The sequence below is a fragment of the Stylophora pistillata genome, chromosome 9, assembly GCF_964205215.1.
Source record: "Stylophora pistillata chromosome 9, jaStyPist1.2, whole genome shotgun sequence".
Taxonomy (NCBI): domain Eukaryota; kingdom Metazoa; phylum Cnidaria; class Anthozoa; order Scleractinia; family Pocilloporidae; genus Stylophora; species Stylophora pistillata.
In genome coordinates, this window is record NC_142527.1 from 18,167,326 (window position 1) to 18,178,299 (window position 10,974).

Sequence of the window (10,974 nt, forward strand, 5' to 3'; positions counted from 1 at the left end):
AGAAAAAAACAAAAACAAAAGCAACAACAACAACAACAACAACAAATAATGAAGAAAAAATGGGCTGTTCAACGTAAATTTTCTTCGGGGGGGATTTCTCTGAGGGAAGAAATTCCAAACAAAAATATCATATAAAACAAACAAAAAACAAACAAAGGAGGATAAAACAAAAAAATTTATAACAAAACAATATATTAAAACCAGGAAAAAACCTAGGACACTATTATTTTTTTGTTAAGGAAAAAGAGAAGGGTGGTCTAATGCGAGTTTTCCGCTCTAAAGGAAAATACCGTAATTCTAAATACAAAGGTCAAATAAAACAACAGCAACGTTAACGGAGACAGCAAATCAAGGGTGAAAAAACTAGGATGCTTGTTCAATTTTTTAACAGGTGGAGAAATACATTTGGGCCTCCATACTTTACCCAGTCACCCACAGGATAAACATGTCTAAATAAATTATATTTATGACAAAGTTGAAATGGTAAATTGGCCACCGCAACGATTACAAACGCTGACGTTTCGAGCGTTAGCCCTTCGTCGGAGCGAATAAAGGAATTGTGGGTTGTGTGTGCTTTTAAAGGCAGAAAATGGAGCCACGTTATTGGTGGGAACATGGCAACGAGAAAAACAAGAATAAATTAGTGGAAAGAAAAGCGTTCGTTGATCCCTGTGGGATTTAGACTGCCGGTTTGAAAGATGAGCTTTTGTTCAAGATTTTTACGGCTTTCCGTGCTACCTAAGTGTAAGGAAAGACCACAGATTGCCATATGTTACTTAGTGTAGTGTCCAGGCCTCCAAGACCACGCCCAACGCCCCAGGAGACGTTTACTCGAGTATTTATTATGCACTGTAAAGTGAGAACGGGGTGTGAGACAAAGTGGGATAACGAACAACTAAGCGAGCTGTAAGCGAACTGTAAGCGAACTGTAAGCGAACTGTAAGCGAACTGTAAGCGAACTGTAAGCGAACTGTATAAGCGAACTCCAGAACGTTACATTGGCGACGAAGATCATCTCATAGGTGTTCGATCGAATTGTTTCAATCGAGAAATCTCTGTGAATGGCCGCATATGATACAAATCTCAACTTCGGACCGTTTGACCCGGACTTAGATCCGACATCGGTCGGCACTCGATTCAGGAAATATCTCGAAAGATTCAAAGTATACGCTGCAGCGATGAATATAAAGGACAAAGCGAGAAAACGAGCACTACTCCTACACTGTGTTGGTCCCAAAGTACAGGACATCTTCGACACACTAGAGGATACGGGAGAAGACTTCGAAACCGCAGGAGAGAAACTTCTAGAGTATTTTGAGCCTAAAAGACATCATCTTTTTAGCATATACCAATTTCGGCAGTTAGCCCAAGAGGAAGAGGAGTCGTACGATGATTACACCACGCGTTTAAAGCAAGCAGCGGCTCCGTGTGAATTTCCAGAGGGTTGGCGTGAAGATGAAATACAAATGCAGCTAATTGAAAAGGGAAAATCGAAGAGAGTTAGACGGCGCTTCTCAGTAAGCCGCACTTGCTTCAGGAGGCGTTACAATTACGCTAGAGCACAGGAATTATCGGATAAACAAGCGAAGAGAATGGAAATGGAGTAACAAAGTCGAAGGAACAATACCGAGGAAGAGTTGAAGAGAGTCTTTTTAGGAAGGCAAAAGAGCCCGACTGGTATCAACAAAGAATGTTACTTTTGTGGAGGCGCATTTCCACACGCGGGAGGAAAGGAGAAATGCCCGGCATGGGGAAAGAAATGCACCACATGCGGGAAGCTGAATCATTTTGCCAAATGCTGTAGGAGTAAAAGGAAAGTAAATAAGAGTGTCATAAAGACAGTCCGTCAGGAGGTGCAATCAGATAGAAGTGACGCGGAATCCCTTTGTGGGATCGAAGAAGTTGGGGCTGTCGAAAGTAACACAAAACCCAGGCCAGCAAGAAGTATAAAAATCGAAAACCACGAAGGCAAAGTGCTGATCGACACGGGAGCGTCGGTTAACGTGATGGATGAATGCACCTTTCAGCAGCTACTGGCAAATAAGATCAAATTGGAGAAGTCGACAAGTGTTTTGCGCTCGTACCAAACGAATGAAAACCCGTCCAGGCCATTAACAGTTATGGGCAAATTCGATGCAGTCGTAGAGTCAAACACGAGAATCATCCCGGCAACGTTCCACGTCATTAAAGGTAACACCAACACGGAACCCTTGATAGGAATTCAGACTGTCGAAAGTCTTGGCCTGGTGGAAATTACGAATGCAATACGAACTGATTCTGAAATGATCACAAGCATACTTGAGGAATACGCAGACCTGTTCCTGGGGATCGGGAAAATGGAAGGAGTGCAGGTAGATCTACAGGTTGACCGTACAGTAACACCAGTTGCTCAACCTCACAGGAGGATCCCGTTCAGCGTAAGGCCAAAACTGGAGGCGGAGCTGGAGAGATTTATAAGGGATGATGTAATCGAGAAGGTCGAAGAGCCTACCAGTTGGGTATCCCCAGTCGTGATTATACCCAAGAGAACGGCGAATGAAATTCGACTGAACGTGGGTGGATATGAGAGAGGCCAATAAAGCCATTCCGCGAACCCATACTATTATGCCTACTCTCGAGGATATCACACATGAGCTCAATGGAGCAACTGTTTTCTCACACTTGCATATGAATCATGGCTATCATCAACTGGAACTGCAAGAGAACAGTCGGGACATCACCGCATTCTCAACGCACATCGGGTTGTACAGATACAAAAGGCTAAATTTTGGCACGAGATCCGCGGGTGAAATCTTTCAAGACACCGTGAGCAAGGAGATCACCCGAGACATACCTGGATGCCTCAACATCAGTGACGACATTCTTGTGTACGGAAAAACACAACAGGAACATGATCGGAATCTAGACAAATTATTCAAGAAGGCTAGAGAAAAGAAGATCCCACAAGGGAAAGTGTGAATTCAATAAGCAAAGTTGTGTGTATTACGGGATGAAGTTTTCTAAAGATGGAGCATCCCCTGACCCGCGAAAGGTTGAGGCTATCAAGGCGGCCGAGCCTCCTCGCAACGCGAAGTAACTGAACTCATTCCTATGTACAGTGCAATACAACGCGAGATTTATGGAAAAGTATGCTCCTCAAACCGACCTTCTGAGAGGTTTACTCAAAGCCAACGTTTTTGCTTGGACGAGAAATCATCAGGAAGCGTTCGAGAGTTTGAAAGAAGGCCTTAGCTCAGACACAGTCTTGGTCTATTTTGACCCCGCTGCAGAGCATGAAGTTCATGTGGATGGCTGTCCGTTAGGAATCTCAGCGACCTTAGTCCAACGTGAGTCGAGTGACAAAGGCTGGAGGGTGGTGCAATACGCTAGCAGGGCCCTCTCAGATGCGGAACGGAACTATTCCCAAATCGAGCTAGAGATGCTTACGGCAGATTTTGCGTGCAGGAAATTTCATGTATTCATGTATGGCTTGCCGTTCAAAATAGTCACCGATCACAAACCGCTCGAAGTCATCCTGAACAACCCTAGGCATCAGACGTCAATACGGCTGCAAAGAATAATGGTACGAATGCTTGATTATGAGTTCAAGGTCGAATATAGGCCCGGAAAGACGAATATCTCCGATTATACATCTAGGCACCCGCTGCCTCGTGAAACCTGCACTAGAAGGGAACTAGGCACTACCAACGATGTCAAGCAGTACGTGAATTTCGTGGTCCCAAGGGACATTCCCCGGGCTATCAGCAAAGAGGACCTGGTAAAGGCAACGGAAAACGACGAGGAACTAAAAAGGTTAATCAACTGTATACGGGAGAGAAAGATCGACCACTGGAACCAAGACATGAAAGCGTACTTCAATATTTACGATGAATTAGCTGTGGCTGACGGTCTTGTCCTTCGGGGTGAAAGAATCATAGTCCCTCGAGAATTCAGAGAAACTATGGTGAAAATTGCTCATGAGGGTCACCAGGGCATCGTTCGTACGAAACAACTGCTTCGTGCCCACGTTTGGTTTCCCGGAATCGTAAGATGGTCGAAAAGCACGTTGGGAATTGCCTAGCTTGTCAAGCTACCATCCCTTGCCACACCAGAGAGCCACTCCAAATGTCGGAGCTACCAACAGGTCCGTGGAAGAAGATCAGTGTGGATTTTGCGGGACCTTTTCCAAATATGGACATGGCTTTAGTGTTCTGGGACCAGTATTCAAGGTATCCTGTCGTAGAATTTGTCACAAGTACCTCTGTAGAGGCTGTACTTCCCCAGCTCACACGTGTTTTCACTACTTATGGAATTCCAGAAGAGGTGAAGACAGATAACGGCCCCCCATTTAATGGGTCCAAATTTGCAAAATATGCCCAAGAACAAGGGTTCAGGCACAGGAAAGTCACACCCGGATGGGCGGAGGCAAATGGTAACGTCGAACGATTCATCCAGACTGTCAAAAAGAGCGCGAGGGTTGCCAAGATTGAGGGGAAAGCATTTAAACAAGAGATCCAAAGGACGGTTGGCAACTATCGTGCCACACCCCATCCTGTGACGAGAGAAAGTCCCGACAAGCTTATGTTCGGGAGAGAGATAAGAAGGAAACTGCCAGAAAGGGTCGTTCCCCAGGAAGAACAACGCCATGAACTAATCCGTGAAAGAGACCAGAGAAAGAAGAAGCAAATGAAAGCTTATGCTGATGAGCGCAGACACACATCACAAAGCTCGATCAAAATTGGTGACCGTGTCCTTTTGAAACTGAATAGGGGTAACACGTTGACCCCGCCCTATGATCCACGACCATATGCAGTCGTTGGAATAAAAGGGAGCATGATCACTGTGAAAAGAGGAAAGGAAGTCAAATCCCGCAATTCTTCCCACTGTAAGGTACTCAAGTATGCTGGAAAGGAGGAGCGCGACGATTTGGATTGGGACAAAGAACAACAACCGATGAACAGGCGACCAACGAACCGCCATATTGAAGTAGGGGAGCTCCCTGGAGAAGGAAATATAGTCATGCAAGAGACGCACAGGGGACCGACAATCGCGCCATCGGAATCCCGGAGATCAGTACGAGCCAGAACGTCCACGTGGGAAACAATTTACAGAGACTTCAAGCCTCACTAAAGAAAAGGGGGGAGGTGTAGTGTCCAGGCTTCCAAGACCACGCCCAAGGCCCCAGGAGACATTTACTCGAGTATTTATTATGCACTGTAAAGTAAGAACGGGGTGTGAGACAAAGTAGGATAACGAACAAGTAAGCGAGCTGTAAGCGAACTGTAAGCGAACTGTAAGCGAACTGTAAGCGAACTGTATAAGCGAACTCCAGAACGTTACACTTAGAATGATTAGGTAAATTAAAATGCCCAGCGACTGGTTTCGATGTGTCCTTGTCATTCCTTTCCACGTCTCGAAGGTGTTAATTCTCGGAATCGGTCACCTAGTCTTCTGCCTGTTTCGCCGATGTATATCTTTTTGCATTAAGTGCAAGTTATGCAATAGATTACATTGGCGGAGGTGCACGTGAAGTGAACAGTGATCTTAATGGATCGTTTAAGTCCCGATATTTTATCAGTGTTATGAATGAAAGGACACGTTTTGCATCGTGCACGAGCACATTTAAAAGTGCCTGGTTGGTCATTAGTCTGAAAAGAACTTCTGACCAAAAAATTGCCTATGTTTTTGTCGCGTTTGAATGAAACGAGCGGAGGTTGTGAAAAGATAGTGCTTGTCTCTGGATCGTTTTGAAGTAATTTAAAGTTTTTAAGAATGATGGATTTAAATGAGTGGTTGTGAGGGTAGTCTGGAAAAGCCAGAATCTGGAATTCCGCTGGAATTCCGCCGGAATATTTCAACGTCTGTTTTTTTTTAATTCAAAACGACTCCGATGACTTTCCGAAGAGTGTACGAGCTCCGAATATACTCCGATGATTAACCGAAAACTATCCGAGAGTCTCCGAAGTTACCCGGAGATCCTCTAGGAACCATCGAACCCTCGGCTTCATTTGTTTTTTATCGACTTTTTTTATTTCATGTTTTGTTTGTTTTTAATTATTAACTTATCTATTTTTTAACGGCCGTGAAACTAAATAATAAACAGCAAATCATTCGTCAAATTACAGGTTAACGTGGTCGAGATCTCGATTAAAAGGGTACAAAGAAAATATAGCAATGCCTTAGTCAGTCTGCCATTTACACAATTTCAATTCCGGGAAAGCACTGCTTAACGAAAGCGATAAGCTCTTCCGTTAGAGACAGGCCTCCCTCATTCCTCCTCAACAGACCTTGCAGGTTTTCCAGCTTACCTTTCCGAAGAGCGTAAGAGCTCCAATATACTCGAAGATTAACCAAAGATTATCTGAAGGTTTTCGAAGTTACCCGAAGATCCCTGAATTTTTCAAGGCCTGTTTTTAATTTAAAACAACTCCGAAGATTTTCCGAGTGGTGCACGAGCTGTGCATATACTCCGAAGTTACTCGAGGATCCGGCCTGAGGAACAATCGAACCCCCATGAACATGGTTGAACACCTATGAGGAATTAAGAAAACGCTGAAGAATCTATTTCTATGTTAGTTACACGGATTTTTGAAAAGGGCATGGATATTGGGTAAATTAAAATCAGTTTGTTTCCGGTTGGACAATTAACCACCCTGATATCCCACTCCTTTTTCCTCGTCCGAAGAACAAAGAAAGATCGAAAACGCAGGCCTTGTGAAGACTTGACATCCAGTAAAATACATTAGTGATGTCATTGTCTAAAAATTGATCGCGAAACTATTTTTTTGAGTTAAGCTTGAATTAATAACTTGAATTATGAATAAAAATATCAGATCTACAGCCACAGCATCAGACTTTTGCCCTGACCAGCAAGGCGTCTCACGTGGCCACAGCAATGGGAGGGGGGGGGAGGCTGGTCAAAATCATTCTTTTGGATACCCAGGGCCGTTACCACAGTCATTTACTACATCTATGTTCAGCCAAAGGCTGTCGCTGGCGATGTCTTCGTCGCAGCAGCATTCGTTTAGCGGTATGCGTCCACTCCAACCATCCGTGCCCCAAGGTTTTCCTTTACCGCCGAAACCCAGCACTCCTGAATCTTCTTATCCTTTCTTTTAAATGAAGCTAAAAGGAAACATCTCAAAATGTAACGGATGTAAAGGAAGCTTTCAAAAAGACTCTAAACCTGTTGATAGCATGGCAGTCATTGGACGTTTAGAGGTGGACTGGTATCCAAATCTGTACTTAGATGGCACAAAATGTTGGAAGTTAGGAAGAGCACAAAGAAGATACTACCATATTAACACAGCATGTCTGTGCACACGTCGTCCCTGTTTCCCTACAGGCCACTTGCAAGGTCTGTTGAGGAGAACTGAGGGAGGCCTGTCTCTAACGGAACAGCTTATCACTTTCGTTAAGCAGTGCTTTCTCGGAATTTAAATTAGATAAATGGCAGACTGACTAAGGCATTGCTATATTTCCTTTGTACCCTTTTCATGAATAATCGAGATCTCGACCATGTTAACCTATAATTTGACGAATGATTTGCTGTTTATTATTTAGTTTCACGGCCGTTAAAAAATGGATAAGTTAATAATTAAAAATAAACAAAAGATGAAATAAAAAAAGTCGATAAAAAACAAATGAAGCCGGGGGTTCGATGGTTCCTCGAGGATCTCCGGGTAACTTCGGAGACCCTCGGATAGTTTTCGGTTAATCATCGGAGTATATTCGGAGCTCGTACACTCTTCGGAAAATCATCGGAGTTGTTTTGAATTAAAAAAAACAGACGTTGAAATATTCCGGCGGAATTCCGGATTCCAGCTTTTCCAGACTACCCGGTTGTGAGGGTGAAACGTGAGAGTGAATGAAATGCGGTCGGAATCTTCCTTATGCGACGTTTGTAGTGCTGAATGTCGATCAATATGTTGAGCGCGGTGGTAACCCGCTTGAACGACAGAAACAGGGTAACCACGTTTACCGAAAAACTGGCACATTGACTCTGAATAAGCATAAGGAAGATTCCGACCGCATTCCATTCACTCTCACGTTTCACCTTCACAACCACTCAGTTAAATCACACTACGTCAGTTACTAACCAACGTTAAAGACAAAGACGAACCGAGGAACAGACAGGGAACGATTTATAAGATCAATTGTTCCGACTGCCAAGCCTCCTACATCGGTGAGACTGGCAGAAACCTCACAACAAGACTGACTGAACACAGACGGGCGACGAGGAAAGGTGATGTCAGCAATCACATTGCTGAACACCATCGACTTACCAACCACAACATTGACTGGGACTCTGCGCAATACCTAACCTGCAGCACTGACTATTTTCAACGACTGACTCTGGAAAGCTGGTTTACTAACTTAGAACAGACTCCCCTAGACAAATGTTAACCACTACCCGCTCCATACAAACGACTCATTCAGACATAAACATCACAAACGACCGAAAAAGAACGACCTAGCTTTACCGACAGATCGAAACAGACCAATCACGACCGACTTACGTCACTTGAGTCTTACAGCCAATAACATCACGGCAAAACCAACCGATCATTTCAAACGAACTGGAATAAGAACATTCTACTGACAACAATCATTCACTTGACTCTGATGGTGACTTCCGCACAGGTTGTCGAAACGTCAGTCACTACCACCGACAACAGTCCTTCTCAGGACTACACTCACAAGGACGATCAGACTACACCTTCACACTTTATTCATTTATATTTATGACACTCACTCAAACTCTTACTTTTTACATTGTGGGCAATTGGCTTCTCAGTAATATGGCAATGCCATTTGCAAGGTTCTTTCTTGCTGATGTAACTGGGTGTAGGTCAGGGAGTTGGTATAGATGAGATAAATTAGGGTGCAAAATGAGATCCCGATTATGGCACCTCATGTTTACATGCCGGATTTATTCTTTACCTTAGGGAAGGTACTAAATACATTGAACCATGTGCGGATTCACAAAATTAATGCCCTGTACGTTGTCCATGATTAGAATATATCAATAAAGTTGAATGGTAAATTGGCCACCGTTACGATTATAAAAGCTGACGTTTCGAAACGTCAGCTTTTATAATCGTAACGGTGGCCAATTTACCATTTCAACTTTGTTGATATATTCAAATTATTTTGTAACCCCCACCGATGCAGCCCCAAACAGTTTCTTCAGAAACTATCAGCCTTTGTCCATGATTAGTTCAGTCATACCAATAATTTGACGAGTAACCTATTGCTTTACGCTCATTCAAACGTGTGCCTTCCAAACACTTACTGGGCACTACTACCACGAACTACAAAACCATACATCGGGAGCAAGGCAAGATGGCAAATCTTAGAGGGTTCTTGAAAAACTTCTAATTTTTTTCTTGGTAAACCTCCTTTCCTGGTGGCTAAAATTCATCCCACTTGCAAGTTATAAATGGTTATGTGAGAGGCATTAACAGTCATCGCTTCAATTTTCTGTCAGTGTATGTTGATGGTGACAAAATTTCACCTTTGTTGATTACCTTGCACATTGGATGTGGATTGGTTGGTTCTTTACCTTTACTTTCACAGTGGGAAATGGTTAAATAAAAGACTTGCAAGCTACTGAAACTCTTGGCCTGGTAGATAATGCAAGACTAAGACTCACCCACTCAAATGATTGCAAGATACTATATTACACATAATCACAAGCAAGTGCTGTGTTACAGTTACCATACTCTCTTTTGTATTTGCTTTGTAGATCATCAGCTACATCACACTTGTCTATTTTCAATTCACAATCTTCTGTAATTCGCAGCAAAATATCTAAGCTACTCAAGTTATCGCTAGGCTCAGATACTTGGTTATAAGAACAAAGTCCAAAGTTTGAAATCTTCGACAGAAAAGTGAGACTTCAAGAATGACTTAACATAATTTTGAAACTAGACACCAAGACTCTTCTCAAATGCCAACTTGATTTCCAGATTGGATAGAAAGTTTGATACACCCATTTGTCACCTCTTCTTCTTCCTCTCTGATCTACTTGATGGGTCAATGATCTGCTTGATGCATCAGTGATCACACTGATGCCTCAATGATCAAATTGATGTGTCAATGTGAGACACAAGTTGAACATCTTTTATCTACTGCTCATTAATTAAATATTTCATCCCCTTCATCCAGCTGAAAAATCAGACCAATCAATCTTCCCAAAATGGTTAACATGGTTAAGATGGTAAAATGGTTAACATGGCGATCAAGTCAAGTGTTCATAGAGAAAAATATATATCCTATCTAATCAGCTTATGAAAAGATCAAAATGTTTTAAAGAAAAAATTGGCTTGGAACCCTGCAACTTACAAGCCGTCAGTTCTGGGGCAAGATATGTATATAAACACATTCCGTTCTAAAACAAACACGTTGTCCTAAAGGGAGCCTTCTGTTTCGCAACTTTTATCCAAGTACTGTATGTGCATGATGAAGTAGGAAGTTATTCGGAAATCTTGCCGTTTCTGGGGACTAGTAGGAGAAAGACGTGAGGATGACCAGAAGAAGAAAAAGAAACGACTCTCGCCTTGCCTCTGCTTTAGGTCATTTCCACTGACTGTGAGCTAAGCTCAGCCTAAGAGAGGCCAGCCCAGGTGACCAAGCCAAAAGGAACTCGAAGAAGCCCTGAGCCCTGGTCGTGAAATAACCATTTGCGCACTTGCAGTTAAGAACTAGCTAGGACGTCTTCACGAAATTCATAGGAAATTTTATTATTGGGCCTATTTTCTACATTATTCTACTTTAATAGCAAAGTGCCCTAATTCATGGTGGGTATTGTAACTGTAAGGCAAAGGTTCCGATTTCTTCATCCAATCCATGCTTGAATATGAGGAACATTCACTTTTCTTCACCGATGAATTAAAGGCCAGTACAAAACAGAAATTCAAACCGCGACAGAGACTTTCAAAAGCAGAACTCGTTAACTTTCCTCATTCAGCATCGTATTCTTATCAAACAAAG

At 42.9% G+C, this 10,974-nt stretch overlaps 1 protein-coding gene across 1 annotated transcript; it reads left to right on the top strand.

Annotated features, from left to right (window-relative positions):
* Positions 1-1,061: 1,061 nt before the first annotated feature.
* On the top strand, positions 1,062-2,579 carry LOC148723615 (uncharacterized). Its single transcript, XM_088734466.1, has 2 exons — positions 1,062-1,603; positions 1,805-2,579. Exons 1-2 carry the CDS (start codon positions 1,062-1,064, stop codon positions 2,577-2,579), a joined length of 1,317 nt encoding a protein of 438 aa, XP_088590592.1.
* Positions 2,580-10,974: the final 8,395 nt, after the last annotated feature.